Below are 16295 nucleotides of genomic sequence, written 5' to 3'. Positions count from 1 at the left end.
AAAACAATTAAACAATAACCTTTTAGACCTACTAATTATATTGGTTATATTTACACTTTTTGTTATGCTTTTAATATTTATTGTAAAATACGTGAAACATTTTTCAAGGTTTAGCTGGTAAGGAGTCGTGACCGTTTGAGTTCCGTTGTCCGGTTAAGATAGGTAAAGACTAACCAATACTACGCTTTCGCGGAACGCCGCATCTCGTTAGAGGTGGATCGTTGTGTGTTTCTCGTTGCGGCGTTTAACACCATATATTCCGTTGCGGCGTACGCCGCGGCCGTTACGGCGAGATCTACGACGTCCACGACAACGGCTCAACGAAGGATACAACGAGGTCACATTTCAACCATATGAATCTTGTTCTCATAGACAACAGCCAAAATCATTGAAAAATTAAATTCAATCCTACAAATGCACATATATCGCACGTATCGGCCCTTGACGATAAATGTTGTTATATTCACAATCAAAAATGTCCCTTATTTATCCCGCACATGTCCTAAACAATAATATTTTCTCTTATATGCGACGTTATTGTAGATTTTCGTTGCGATCATTTAAATCGATTTCGATGAAACACCGTGATCTTAGTCAATATATACTATACTAAATGACACCTCGTTTACAAACGTCTGCGTCCATATGAACATGGAAATACTTTGTAGTGCAAGTGGGATATGTTACACCTAATTACTATGTGATTGTGATTACATACTTATCCGTTCCACGTATACAAGATATACTGTGTGAAAAACTCTTGGATTATTACTCGTACAAATTTAGGACATATAAAGAGCACAAAAAAAAAAAAAAAAAAAAAAAAAAAAAAAAAAAAAACCAACAACAACAACAACAACCACAACAAACAATTAACTGATCTTTGTGTGTAGGTAGTAGTTTTTTATATAAATACTACTACCTACACACAAAGATTATTTATAAAATAGATATTATATTTTTGAAACTGAATGAATTATTTTGTAAAACATTTAGTTTAATAATATAATTTATTTATTTATTTATTAAATGTAGTTTCATAAATAAATAAGTGGTTTTATTGGAAGGTTGGACAACACGTAGAACGGTATCGGGTAGAATTCTTATCAGTGCGTACAGGTTGCAGTTCTCGAAGTGTAGACCATTTCAAATGATAGAACTTTTCAAGTTTTAACGTAGACACACGCGCCAGCGACCAGTTAGGAAAAGGAAAAAGGGCTTTATTCTCTCATTAGAAGTTTTTGGCTTTACTGAATCGCCGAAATGGCAGAACTTTGCGATTATTGCCATCAAAATTTGGAAATTTTGAGTAGCGTTGTTGCTTCAGTGTAAATGACTTCGCCGCATGCGGCATGGTTGCCTAGAGTCCCCTAGCAACAGGCAACCAGCAACAAGCAATCCGCCGCAGGTCGCTGTTGCCTGTTGCTAGGTTAGGTTGCCCCAGTGTAAAGGTACCTTTTATACTTATAATAAGGCCAAAATAAAACTTGGTAAATCTTTCAATAACTTAATAAATAAAAAACTCTTGACTTTTAGTTTTCGCGTGTTACCCCATTCTCAAGATGATATTTGAAATATCATCTTGAGAATGGGGTGACACCCGAAATACGCGTATAGATAAAATATATTAAAATTGTAAAACTAAAAGTCAAGAGTTTATTTATTTATTAAGTTAACAATACTCTCTTGCCTTCTGAAATATTTTTCCTTTCTCTTACTTTTAGTTAGTTTAAATCTGCGATTACAAAATGCGTGAAAGATCGAATAATGCACAGAAACCCTAACGTTTTGAATGAAAAATGTTCAGAAAAATCGACCCGGTCGTTCCAATTTTCAAGTGTTGGAAATTCTTTTTAGGCGTCACGTTTACCCATCAACTACTAGCAGGCATTGTTAGCAACTTTTTCGAAAGTTAATTTGTTTACTTACAAATATGATTTTAAAATGTTCATTATATTTTATATTTATTACTTGAAATAATTCTGTGTTTCATTTCAAATGGTGTGGGTTATGGTGATTCGGTTGTGTCACTTGTCTTGTAATCAGATCAGGTTGCATCTCAAGTAATCTCAACCGAAATGAGAAATTTCATTTTCATTGATGTGAGTGCCTAATACACATAATGGAGCTCTGAAAATTTCAAAGGTAGTAAATGCCTCAGGCATTAACCTGGTTATCAACCTCGCCTAGTGGTAGCCATCCATTTTAGCATCCACTATTTTATTTTTATCCAGTGGCATAGAAGCCGTGCAATACATAATTTAACAGAATTTTTTGCACATATTCCTTAGGCTAATTCCCATGTTAGAAGGAGCTTTTACGTTTGGTTGTTTTTACCCTTCTAACATAATTTAACAGAATTTTTTGCACATATTCCTTAGGCTAATTCCCATGTTAGAAGGAGCTTTTACGTTTGGTTGTTTTTACCCTTCTTACATTCCCTTTCAATATTTGTGTGAACTTACCTGTTTTATTTTGTTTTACTATTTTGAAATCAATTTACCTCATTTAATTTTGGAGTATTTAGTCCCCTCCTCAATAGTTTCACAGCACTTCAATTTTGATCAAAATATCCGTCCTTTGAAAACAGTAACTAACTAGTGGTTTTTATCTAGCAGATTTTTACACCAGCCACCTACTCTTTGTGATATTTGTAAGAAACAACAGTGTGAAATAGTCCTCTTGAGTATTGACGTAATATTGCAGGAAAATATTGCAAGTTTGGCCATTTTTTTCCTTTATTGAAGTTCGTTCGCGATTTTCTTTAGCAACTCCATTTCATTGGCCTTTCAAGCAATGTTTTCCTCTAAATAACTTCAAAAAAGTATTTCAAAAGTAACTGCCATGACCCCTCTTTACTTTATTCACTTTGTGAAATCTCACCCTGAATAACACCCCTTACAATAACTTCCATTACAACCATTTCCTAGATTATTTAAAATCCAGGAAAAACCTTCGAAAAATACTTAGATACCCTTTCAATTCTAGTGTTATCATAATCACTTTTCATCACAGTTTTTGATTATTACAAAATATCTACTAGTTATTCACCAAGTGCTAATTTTAAAATGTTATTTTTAATCAATGTTATTTATCGCTGGGTGGTACCTCACAATATTATTTTTATACAAGAAATATGACTATTTTTGTATATTACAGTAGCTAGTAACCATGATCATGGCGTGTGGTGTGTGACTTTGACTTGATTTATCATTATTTTATCTTGCTATGCATTTCTTTTTTTTCTGTATATTATTAAAGTCTTTGTTAAATATTTAATAAATTATTACTATTTTATTTATAATAATAAAGCAACCTGACGCTGCATCCATTGGGTTTTGTATTACGTCAGGTCACCCATTTAGGCAAAGTCTCAGCTTAGGCAAAAGAATCTGAGTGAGGTCTACAGTTCACAGAAACACTAGTAATAAATATTCTTATTAGGTAGATACCTATATTTTTTTCTTTCATTTATGCCCACCATTAAAATAGGTACATTAGGTAAATAGATATTCAGTGCCTAGCCCTAGTCCATCAATGCTGTTACTGGTTTAGTTGTTCTTACATCTGGGTCCTTTCCTCTTTGGGTGGGATTAACAAGAGCTATTTACTTATAAGGACAACTACTGAACACTCTGAAAATAATAAAGGCAACTTTATAATAGATTTTGCCAGTCCCATAGCCCAACCTAATAGTTATTACCCTACCCATTGTCATTTTCCAAGGTAACATAGCTAATTTTGATGCAGAAGGCTATACATTATTTAAATTAGTGCTTAGGAGTCTCAGGTGTGAAATCCCGACACTGTATGTGAAACATCATACACATAGATGGTCAGTACTGTTAACATTTCAAGTACCATTACGCAGTTACAAGAAGAAAAAAAAATCAACACTAATGATAGTTTAAAAAATCTGCTTTTTAAAATTTAAAAGGGAAAACGTAAAATCGTAAATTTCATGAGTATCGATCGATGCGATCGCAAAACTCGCTTCGTTCGATCAGCGACATTTCAGTACCATTACTCAGCCTGTACTTTACATCACAAGATATTGAAGAGATTTGCTGAAGGATAAGCTCAGTATAGAGTATAGGTAAGTACTTGGTACTCCTATGTCTTTTGTTGTTTCAGAAGAATAATTTCCTAATGAAATGAAACATTAATTTCAGTGCTCATGTCTTTTTTTTTACTCCAATAATGAACCAGGTCACCTAAAACTTGTTGATATATTTGAACCAATTGAATTAAATGATTTCACTAGCCAATTTTAAACCCAGTAAAATCAACCTGTTAGATTGCTCAATCCAGCACCAATTTATTTCTGAAACATTAATTTCAGTGCTCATGTCCTTTTTTTTTTTTTTACTCCAATAATGAACCAGGTCACCTAAAACTTGTTGATATATTTAAACCAATTGAATTAAATGATTTCACTAGCCAATTTTAAACCCAGTAAAATCAACCTGTTAGATTGCTCAATCCAGCACCAATTTATTTTCTTGCCATTAAGTCCTTTTGTCTGTGTGTGTGTGTTTTTTTTACTAACCCAAAGAAAAACACCAAAAATGGTCTTTCTATGTGCAGTGGCAGCCCTAGTTGTTATCCTACTCCTCTGAAATTTTGTGAGGAAGAGAGAAAAAGATAAAGAAGCAATTATTACTCTCCCCTATCAGCATCAGATGTCTAAGGAGCTTCCTATTTAGTTAATAAAAAATTAATTTGTATCCCATTTCAATTAATTTTCAGATCCAAGAAAATGTCAAATGAACATTGGATGAGGGATCTACCAGTTTCTCTGCATTCCTTTCCCATCATTTATTTGGCAATACCAGGTAAATATTCTTAATTTCCCATACTTTTTTTGCTGTCCAGGCAAGTCAAAGTGACTTTTTTTGTAGACAATATGACATTGACTCATTCATTAAAAGCCTACTATGGTTTTCTTCCCTGGTCCTCTCAAATCAATAAACCTTGTTGACCTGGTATAAAGGAACAAAATTAAAAAGAATATTGTCCCTCCATCTATAAAAATAAAGTCAAAGTGACTTTTTTGTAGACAATATGACATTGACTCATTCATTAAAAGCCTACTATGGTTTTCTCCCCTGGTCCTCTCAAATCAATAAACCTTGTTGACCTGGTATAAGGGAACAAAATTAAAAAGAATATTGTCCCTCCATCTATAAAAATAAAATCTCTAATATATTATTATTATTGCAAATATTTCAGGCAGCCATGACACTATGACCTATGCCATAAAAAAATCCTCAGGCATTGCCCCAGATGCATCAAAGCAAGTCAGATTTTTGGACAAAGTTTTTGGCCCACTTGTGAAAAGAGTTGTTTTCAACTGGAGTGTAACCCAGCACTCAAATATCACTGAACAGCTTAATATGGGTGTAAGGTTAGTGAACTACTTACTTCCATTTGTATTAAATTAGTTCTGATGTTGAACCTTTTATTCTTTTTTTAAGTTGAAGTGAAATTTATTTTTATTATTATTATTATTTTTTTTTATTTTTTTTTTTTCAAAGTGAGGAGGTTGCAACCTTTGAACAGTTAAGGTCCTTCATGCTAACCACCTTTATCACTGGAATTTAATCCTGCTCCTTAGTTGTCCTTTTAAGGCTAAATACACCCTCAAATATCCAGTATCTGTAGAACATGAATTTCCAGACAATCCCCCTTTATTTTTATTTATTTCTAAATTTTAAATGTATTATGTATTCATTATTTCCAGATATTTGGATCTTCGGATATCAACCAAGCCTGGGGACTCATCTTTCTATTTTGTACACGCCATGTTTGCTGACAAAGTGAGAAGCAGACTAGAAGAAATAAATGTCTTTCTAAACCAACATCCATCCGAAACAAAACCAACATACTTCTTGCTCTGAATATTTTTGAAGGTGATGGATCCAACAGAGCTATCTACAAGAAAATCAATGAGTGTTTACCCATTAAGGTAATAAATTCTAGATTAAACTCTTCACTTTAAGTCTATTCTACTCAAATATTTTCCTTGAACATGACAACAATATTGATATTGATCACCAGATTCTGACCTAAGAGAGAGAGAGGCACCTCCTGCAAAGAACCTAGGTACCTACTTAGAGGTGAAATTTGACCAGATACCAAGCCATACTTGAACATAGAGGTTCAACTTTGCCTTTGACTTATTTACCTACATATTATTTTTATATTAAAGTTCCACGGGGAAAAGGAAGGGGAAGAATAATTGAAATAAAAGTTGTCATAATTGAACATGATTTACAGGTACAGATGGAGGACAAATTGCCCAAACTCATTTGTGAAGAGTGTGTGTATAAATTGGATTTACTCAATGAATTCAGAGACATCAGCTCTAAAACGGAAGTATTCCTTACTAACCTTCTCAACAGAATATTTGTCACTGCAGAACAAAATGCCCAAGCGATGCTGGTATGTTTTATTCATATTTATGTTCTTTTAAGACTCATGTAAGTAGGTGGACACAATTTAATACTTCCATGTAGCTGGCAACAGGTCTTGAAGTACCTACTTCACACTCCAAAATATTATCAAAAAAGGTTCCCCCTTTATTTTTATTTATTTCTAAATTTTAAATGTATTAATTATTTTCAGATATTTGGATCTTCGGATATCAACCAAGCCTGGGGACTCTTCTTTCTATTTTGTACACGCCATGTTTGCTGACAAAGTGAGAAGCAGACTAGAAGAAATAAATGTCTTTCTAAACCAACATCCATCCGAAAAAGGTTAATTTTTGGTCTGTCAAAAATATTAGGTCAATCAAAACAAGTAGGCTGGTACTTGATAAAATCCATTCAATACTGTAGACAAGATAGAAGCCACCCTACAGTATTGGAATCTAACACTTTTGCCAACTGCTCTACTAGGTCCATGGGTTGTATGTATATAGAACAATATAATTTGATTAATCTTTTTGTTTTCAGGGCCCAGGTCCTTCATGTCCTAGCTTGGTACCAATCAATATGAATGAAGTTCTGAACAGTGAGAACAAGTTACATGAGCCATCCAGTATGGGAGGAAATCAGCTTAATGATGTGAACCCAACAATTGACAACACCCAGTAAGTTTTTTTCCAATCTGAATACTCTGCTCTCTGCTTACAAGTATTTTACTTTCTTTGAAGATAAAATCAGAACCTTTCACACAGAACCTTCTCATGTCCTAGCTTGGTACCAATCAATATGAATGAAGTTCTGAACAGTGAGGACAAGTTACATGAGCCATCCAGTATGGGAGGAAATCAGCTTAATGATGTGAACCCAACAATTGACAACACCCAGTAAGTTTTTTTTTTCCAATCTGAATACTCTGCTCTCTGCTTACAAGTATTTTACTTTCTTTGAAGATAAAATCAGAACCTTTCACACAGAACCTTTGTTCTACCTCTGTGGTCAATAGGTTGTTCACCCGTATGAGACCTTTTTACCCTGCTGAGCCTGAATATAAAAGTGTGTGCCTTTGTGGAGGCCCCTAAAGTTCGTCCGTGTGGCCAATGAAATACATTTTGCAGTGATCAGTTAGCTTGGTTGGTAGTGCGTCTGCCTTGTGAGCGCTAGGTCGCCGGTTTGATTCCCGCCTGGGGCAGATTTTATCCTGAAGGGATAAGGTTCGTTCACGGAACGGCTGGCTTTCTCCTATCCATATCCTGTCTTCCTTCCCTCTTTGATTTTGGGACGATAAGACCCTGGTAGTTACAGTTTCCTCTGTCAATTTCAAAAGAAACCGCCCAAAAAGACGCGTTTACAAGACGAATGTCACGAAAGTGTAGAATGAGTCGACTCATCACAAAATGCATTTTTCTGCATTCATGCAGTCAACAGTGGAGGATCTATGTGGTCGATGTAATAACGATGTATTTAGTATTTTACGCATTTTTGCCTGCTTTAATTTTTTGCCTATCTATTGTCTATTTTGTGGACTTGTGCACTTTTTCCATGAATAAATTTTTGGTCTTTGGTGATAATCGTATCTTATCTGTTTTATCCCTAATTGAGGAGAACTCCGCATTCGATTTCAACAAAAATCTCAAATTGTATGGTTCATCCTGTGTAGTCCCCTTTGTCTACTACCTATTTTTATTCTGAAACACAAGAGGTAAGTATTTTTCATTTTAAGATTTTTCATAGGTGTCCAATATCCTACCCACAACTAGTTCAATAAAATGAACAGTTAGTAGACCTCACTCGTAAAAATGGGCCCATTGTGTGAACAATAGGACTGGGCTTCCATCCAGTTAGCACAGGGTTTCCTTTTCCTATTCTAGTAGGGTGGGAGAAACCAACAAAGCCTATCGATACCTACTCTAAAGGTCTACCAGAGATGCAAGGGCTGTGCTGGTCAGACCTCCCCAAGAACCTCACATGTTGGTGAGTCCAACACTTTATTCTAGTGTCTGAGGAGGTGGTGGTAGAAATCTTTGATCCCTTCATAGACCTCAATGAAGGCAATATGGAACATTACATAAAACCGCCGTTTTACTTTGCTACCTAAATTTATACCTCCTCAGTTTTTAAGTGATTTTGTTATTTTTTCATCAATTAAATAAAAAATAAAGTGAATTAACTTAAAAAGTATCATCTGAGCTTTAGGTGGATACAATTAGTTTTGTAAAAAGTGAAGTATTTAGCGAGATATTAAGGAAACAAGATTTAAATTACGATACTCTGATTCCAATTGATAAGTAATGGCTGACCCGTTGTTCGTTTTTTCATCATAAGTTTTATAATCAAATCCCGTGACAAATATCATTCAGATAACCTTGCACCTAGTGACTGATAGTGCGTCCCCCAATTATTGTTTACAATAACTGATCAAAACGCACGTGGTATTTAAATTAGCGCCTACTAAAAACCAATCAAATTTAAGTTTTAGCCGATCGTAGAATCTAAGGTACACGAGTTTATACGGACTATTACGGACACTTGTTGAGGGCGTTCACTTTTCAACTTTCTGTTGTTTTGCGCGTTGCCAGATCGACTTTTTACTAAATCTAGCTATTCTAGCCACTCGAAAATCTAGCTCAAGAAGAAATGTCTTTGGCGGAAGTCATGGAAATGTTGAAGGGCCTAGAAAAACAAAATGATGATTTGCATAAAAAGGCTATAGCAAAACTGAATAAACTAGAGCAAGAGATTGTCGATTTGAAGAAGAAAAACGAAGAGAAAACTAAAAAGATAATTGAACTTGAAGGTAAGATCACCCAGCTGGAAGACGAGAAGAAGCAGAACAATCTTGTCATTTTTGGAATTGATGAGGACGAGTCAGAGGAACCTAAGGATTTACAAACAAAGGTGTCTGCTTTGGTGGTTGAGAAGTTAAAATGTACCCTGGAGCCATCAGACGTAAACTTCATGAAAAGAATGGGAAAGAAAAACAAAAACAAATCGCGGGCCGTAATCATTGGACTAAGCACAGTTAAAAGAAAATGGGAAATTATGTCAAATTGTAACAAACTAGCTGGTACCAAAATGGCAGTGTGCGAAGAATTCTCTAAAAATGTACTGGAAAGAAGAAAGCAGCTGATTCCACTGATGAAAGAAATGAGGGCGGCTGGAAAACATGCAGTACTCAAGGCTGATAAACTGTACGTGGACGGGGAGTTGTATGAAGAACACAGTATCAAACCATCACCAGTTAGCACAGACAAGGGAGAAAATTCAGTTTCACCAACGTACAATAAGAAGAAGAAAGCTAAAAGATTTTAGGGACAAAATGAGAAATAGGACAAAGTGGGAAAATTAGAACTCAAATACATACAAATAAAGCAGAAATAGAGATATGAGGTATATTGAGGTATTAATTTATTTCAATGCACACATGAAAGAAAAAAAAAAAAAAAAAAAAACAAACTTGGTACCTACTGCAGTAAGTAGTTTTACATTGTTATTTTATTAAGAGGGATATTGGGTTTGTAGGTACCTCAGCAATTACATAGGTATTATGTTAAGGGAAAAAAAAAAAAAATGAAAAGGTGATTAATTATGAAGGTAGGTAATTATGAAATGTTATCTGTTCACTTTTTTTTGATTTGTTGTCAAACTCCAAATTGTATACATAACAATACAAATAAAGAATTATTCTATTCTTCTATTACATAAAACCACTCCTTCAATGCAAGAAAGTCAGGCTGAACTGTGTTGGCTCTGACTTAAGTATTGTAATGTCTATGGTCATGACATTAAAGTTCTTATCAAGTATCAAGTATGTACCATCTTATCTTGCTAACCGTAATTTTTACTTTCATTTCAGCCATTGTCACCATGACAAGTCTCACGGAAGAACTGCAAGAGTTCAATGAACTGTGTAGGGTTTGTGCCAACAAAACCAACATACTTCTTGCTCTGAATATTTTTGAAGGTGATGGATCTAACAGAGCTATCTACAAGAAAATCAATGAGTGTTTACCCATTAAGGTAATAAATTCTAGATTAAACTCTTCTCTTTAAGTTTATTCTACTCAAATATTTTCTTTGAACATGACAACAATATTGATATTAATTGCCAGATTCTGACCCAAGAGAGAGAGAGAGGCAGGCACCTCCTGCAAAGAACCTAGGTACTTAGAGGTGAAATTTAACCAGATACCAAGCCATACTTGAACATAGAGGTTCAACTTTGCCTTTCTCTTATTTACATATTATTTTTATATTAAAGTTCCATGGGGAAAAGGAAGGGGAAGAATAATTGAAATAAAAGTTGTCATAATTGAACATGATTTACAGGTACAGATGGAGGACAAATTGCCCAAACTCATTTGTGAAGAGTGTGTGTATAAATTGGATTTACTCAATGAATTCAGAGACATCAGCTCTAAAACAGAAGTATTCCTTACTAACCTTCTCAACAGAATATTTGTCACTGCAGAACAAAATGCCCAAGTGATGCTGGTATGTTTTATTCATATTTATGTTCTTTTAAGTCTCATGTAGGTGGACACAATTTAATACTTCCATGTAGCTGGCAACAGGTCTTGAAGTACCTACTTCACACTCCAAAATATTATCAAAAAAGGTTTTTATTTGAGCTTGATCCCTTTTGAATAACTATGTAGCATCCCTTTAGAATAACTAGTAACCAGTTCATTGAACTACCAAGTAGTATTTCGAAAATGAAAAATGGAAGTAGACATAAATAAGAAATAACCAAAAAGGGTAAATAATTAATTCAATTTTCTTCGTATTTCAGGAGTGAATGTGATCATAGCAGATTTCATTTCCATGGACGGATTTGACTTCTGTAACACTGTGATATCATTGAACAAGAAATTGCTGCACGTTGATCATCCGTACTTCACATGATTCCAGTAACAGATAATAGTACTTTACTATAAACCAGCTGGAAGCATAACTGAGATGGGTTAACATTTGGTTTGGTGAAAATGATCCAAACGAAATTGCAAAGGCAATAAATTCAGATTCTGAAATGGGGTTTTCAAGATTACAGAAATTTTAGAATTTTTAAATTTTTAATTAACCAATTTTGACATTTTTCATTGACCAAATCAAGACTCCAAGACAAATTTCTTATTTAGTGAGTGAGTATCAGATAGGACACCCACACTCGTAATTAAAGGGTAAAAATATACAAAGGAAAGCTTCTAGTGATAAATTTCCGTTTCTTTTTACGGGTACAGAGTGTTACTTTGTCATTCCATAAAAAGTTTTCGTTCCCGTTTGTATTAGTCTTTAAAGAACTCGCATTTTTCTCTGAGACTTTATGTATACTCGTTATTTATTTTATTATTTTATCTAGGGGGTACATAATTATTATGAAAAGGTTAATTTTTGGTCTGTCAAAAATATTAGGTCAATCAAAACAAGTAGGCAGGTACTTGATAAAATCCATTCAATACTGTAGGCAAGGTAGAAGCCACCCTACAGTATTGGAATCTAACACTTTTGCCAACTGCTCTACTAGGTCCATGGGTTGTATGTATATAGAACAATATAATCATCCATCCGAGTGCATTGTGATTGACTTTCAGCACTTCTACAAATTCTCCAAAGAAGCACATGTGCAAATGATTCAAATCATAGCGGATGTGTTTGGATCTAAACTTTGTGTCCAGCCAAACCCCGTGACCAGGGTTAGCTTGAAGTGGATGTGGTCACATGGATATCAAGTGAGTGAAATAAAACCCGAGTGAGATGTATTTGAAACTCGAAAAAAAAAAAAATAATAATAATAATAATAAAATAAAAATACGGGAGTGAGGTACATAGTTTCCTTTTTTATGACTCCAACTCGGTAGACTCAAGGAAATCTTCTAGAGGCGAATGAGAAAGCAATCTACGTCTCCACTTTCTGGAGGGGAAAGATCTGATGAGAGGGAAGAGGACACGGAATGTAAATGTATACATATGTTATGCACTCAGTAGACTTGGAAGGAACAAATGAGTAGCTTTCTCAGTAGAACATTGATTTTATGATTGTAATTTTTTTTTCCCCACAGGTAATAGTTGTATACAGAAATGACATCATATTTCACGTGGACAAAGGCAAACGGCTCTGGTCTGGTTCCCTATGGCCCACATTTTGGCCTGACACCACCTCTGTCTCCAAACTGATAGAGTACTGCGACCGAGTCCTAAGTCAGAGGGGCCAATATTTTCCCTTTTTTATGACTCTAACTCAGTAGACTCAAGGAAATCTTCTAGAGGCAAATGAGAAAGCAATCTACGTCTCCACCTTCTGGAGGGGAAAGATCTGATGAGAGGAAAGAGGACACGGAATGTAAATGTATACGTATGTTATGCACTCAGTAGACTTGGAAGGAACAAATAAGTAGCTTTCTCAGTAGAACATTGATTTTATGATTGTAATTTTTTTTCCTCGCAGGTAATAGTTGTATACAGAAATGACATCATATTTCACGTGGACAAAGGCAAACGGCTCTGGTCTGGTTCTCTATGGCCCACATTTTGGCCTGACACCACCTCTGTCTCCAAACTGATAGAGTACTGCGACCGAGTCCTAAGTCAGAGGGGCCAATATTTTGGCTTCGTCACACAGTGCCTTATGACACCAGACACCAAATTTGTGACAAAGAACATTTTCTCCAATTTGTTCAACAAGTGCGCTCGTCCTTGTAATGATGTGATGAAGAATTGGATTGCTCAAAAAGAACCGGGAGAACAAGGTGAGTGAGATATATTAATTTTTTTTACATACCTAGTATGTACTTCAAATCGAAATTTTCTCAATAGATTTTGGGCCGATCGGACCTTCGGGGGCGATTTTGATTAAATTTGGCAAGTATTTTTAGCAGCTCAAGTGTTTTAATAATTTTATTTGAGCTTGATCCCTTTTGAATAACTATGTATAGCATCCCTTTAGATCTTTAGAATAACTAGTAACCAGTTCATTGAACTACCAAGTAGCATTTCGAAAATGAAAAATGGAAGTAGACATAAATAAGAAATAGCCAAAAAGGGTAAATAATTAATTCCATTTTCTTCGTATTTCAGGAGTGAATGTGATCATAGCAGATTTCATTTCCATGGACGGATTTGACTTCTGTAACACTGTGATATCATTCCTACACCATCAACGGGTCCACCACTTACATAGTTTCCTCGGAACCTCTTGAAGGTGAAACTTTCTATTTCTGCGTCCTCTGTAGCAAGACATTCTCGCATAGGAACACATTTGACGCCCACTGTGCAGACTCTCATTGGGACAAGTGTGAACCTTGTGGCTTGCTGTTTACCTCACAGGTAAGACAGAACCTCACTCTCATTTGATATCATTGAACAAGAAATTGCTGCACGTTGATCATCCGTACTTCACATGATTCCAGTAACAGATAATAGTACTTTACTATAAACCAGCTGGAAGCATAACTGAGATGGGTTAACATTTGGTTTGGTGAAAATGATCCAAACGAAATTGCAAAGACAATAAATTCAGATTCTAAAATGGGGTTCTCAAGATTACAGAAATTTTAAAATTTTTACATTTTTCATTAACCAATTTTGACATTTTTCATTGACCAAATCAAGACTCCAAGACAAATTTCTTATTTAGTGAGTGAGTATCAGATAGGACACCCACACTCGTAATTAAAGGGTAAAAATATACAAAGGAAAGCTTCTAGTGATAAATTTCCGTTTCTTTTTACGGGTACAGAGTGTTACTTTGTCATTCCATAAAAAATTTTCGTTCCCGTTTGTATTAATCTTTAAAGAACTCGCATTTTTCTCTGAGACTTTATGTATACTCGTTATTTATTTTATTATTTTATCTAGGGGGTACATAATTATTATGACCATAATATTTTTACCCATTGTATATTAAGAACTCTCTTTTTATTATATTTTACGTCTTTCATGTATTTTGTATATTTTTTATTTTGATTTACATATTTTTACACGGTTTATTTTTCTATTTTATTACTTATCTTCAGTTATGAAGGTACTACTGTGCACTAGTTAGGAATTATCTATATGCAGCACTATTTTCTCATTATTATTAATATTATTACGCTATATAGTTTATCTCGGGTGGTATATGGCGTTAAAAAATATTATAATTATTTAATGTTTAAGGTATCAATTTTTTACTGTACGAGGTCCAATTTTGGTCTCAACGTTTTGAACATGGTAATACATAAATTACGCATTTATGACCCTTGTATACCGCCTTCTGTTCTATCTAAAAAAATAATCCCAATTCTTGATACCTAAATCTATTGTTTAAAAATAAAGGTTCAAAATCAACCCTTTTTCAATTTTATTCTGTTTATTACTTATCTTCAGTTATGAAGGTACTACTGTGCACTAGTTAGGAATTACCTATATGCAGCACTATTTTCTCATTATTATTAATATTATTACGCTATATAGTTTATCTCGGGTGGTATATGGCGTTAAAAAATATTATAATTATTTAAGGTTTAAGGTATCAATTTTTTGCTGTACCAGGTACAATTTTGGTCTCAACGTTTTGAATATGGTAATACATAAATTACGCATTCATGACCCTTGTATACCCTTCTGTTCTATTTAAAAAAATAAATCTATTGTTTAAAAATAAAGGTTCAAAATCAACCCTTTTTCAATTTTATTCTTTAGAGTAATTGACAGGTTTATAGGTATTTAAAAAAAATGTGTCAGCTTAGGTACCTACATAAGACGTGTAGATACTTTAACTTTTATTTCTGTTTTGATACACATGTGTATTACGTCAGGTCACCCATTTAGGCAAAGTCTCAGCTTAGGCAAAAGAATCTGAGTGAGGTCTACAGTTCACAGAACCACTAGTAATCCTCTGTCAAACTTCAGAAGAAAAAAATCAGTAATTTATTCTTTTTTCAGGTTGAGAAAGACAATAGACTTCAATACTAACACAAATGTCAAAGTTGAAAGCATTAACGGGTCATCCTACACCATGCGTGTGGCCAATGAAATACATTTTGCAGTGATCAGTTAGCTTGGTTGGTAGTGTGTCTGCCTTGTGAGCGCTAGGTCGCCGGTTTGATTCCCGCCTGGGGCAGATTTTATCCTGAAGGGATAAGGTTCGTTCACGGAACGGCTGGCTTTCTCCTATCCATATCCTGTCTTCCTTCCCTCTTTGATTTTGGGACGATAAGACCCTGGTAGTTACAGTTTCCTCTGTCAAACTTCAGAAGAAAAAAATCAGTAATTCATTCTTTTTTCAGGTTGAGAAAGACAATAGACTTCAATACTAACACAAATGTCAAAGTTGAAAGCATTAACGGGTCATCCTACACCATCAACGGGTCCACCACTTACATAGTTTCCTCGGAACCTCTTGAAGGTGAAACTTTCTATTTCTGCGTCCTCTGTAGCAAGACATTCTCGCATAGGAACACATTTGACGCCCACTGTGCAGACTCTCATTGGGACAAGTGTGAACCTTGTGGCTTGCTGTTTACCTCACAGGTAAGACAGAACCTCATTGGGACAAGTGTGAACCTTGTGGCTTGTTGTTTACCTCACAGGTAAGCCAGAACCTCACTCTCATTGGGACAAGTGTGAACCTTGTGGCTTGTTGTTTACCTCACAGGTAAGCCAGAACCTCACTCTCATTGGGGCAAGTGTGAACCTTGTGGCTTGTTGTTTACCTCACAGGTAAGCCAGAACCTCACTCTCATTGGGACAAGTGTGAACCTTGTGGTTTGCTGTTTACCTCACAGGTGAGACAGTTACGTTGGTACTTAACTGAACAGTTATTGTTCACTTAACTACACGGGGGTATCTTAATAAATGCCTAAAATTTTTGAAAATAAATACCTATTC

General features: G+C 34.9%; 1 protein-coding gene across 2 annotated transcripts; it reads left to right on the top strand.

The window, feature by feature from the left end:
* Positions 1-3669: 3669 nt before the first annotated feature.
* LOC103513944 (PI-PLC X domain-containing protein 3) lies at positions 3670-14307 on the top strand. Of its 2 annotated transcripts, none has more exons than XM_026827038.1 (10): positions 3670-3856; positions 4017-4096; positions 4750-4835; positions 5233-5407; positions 6628-6745; positions 11987-12157; positions 12488-12582; positions 12969-13174; positions 13503-13562; positions 13776-14307. In XM_026827038.1, exons 3-10 carry the CDS (start codon positions 4760-4762, stop codon positions 13826-13828), a joined length of 954 nt encoding a protein of 317 aa, XP_026682839.1. In that variant the 5' UTR covers positions 3670-3856; positions 4017-4096; positions 4750-4759; the 3' UTR covers positions 13829-14307. The 2 variants fall into 2 exon arrangements, with proteins under 2 accessions (XP_026682839.1, XP_026682838.1); XM_026827037.1 differs by having other exon boundaries at positions 12488-12633; positions 13020-13174.
* The last annotated feature ends 1988 nt before the right edge of the window (positions 14308-16295 follow it).

Source organism: Diaphorina citri, unplaced genomic scaffold (assembly GCF_000475195.1).
Source record: "Diaphorina citri unplaced genomic scaffold, Diaci psyllid genome assembly version 1.1 scaffold1051, whole genome shotgun sequence".
Taxonomy (NCBI): domain Eukaryota; kingdom Metazoa; phylum Arthropoda; class Insecta; order Hemiptera; family Psyllidae; genus Diaphorina; species Diaphorina citri.
Note: the sequence above shows the minus strand (reverse complement) of the source record. Positions and strands in the feature narration are given on the sequence as shown.

Bases quoted from the DNA above. Each gene is read 5' to 3' on its own strand.
- LOC103513944 (XM_026827038.1), top strand. From the start codon at position 4,760: ATGTCAAATGAACATTGGATGAGGGATCTACCAGTTTCTCTGCATTCC. The intron at 4,836-5,232 runs GTAAATATTCTT...CAAATATTTCAG, and splicing joins CATTTATTTGGCAATACCAG to GCAGCCATGACACTATGACC. The intron at 12,158-12,487 runs GTGAGTGAAATA...TTTTCCCCACAG, and splicing joins TGTGGTCACATGGATATCAA to GTAATAGTTGTATACAGAAA.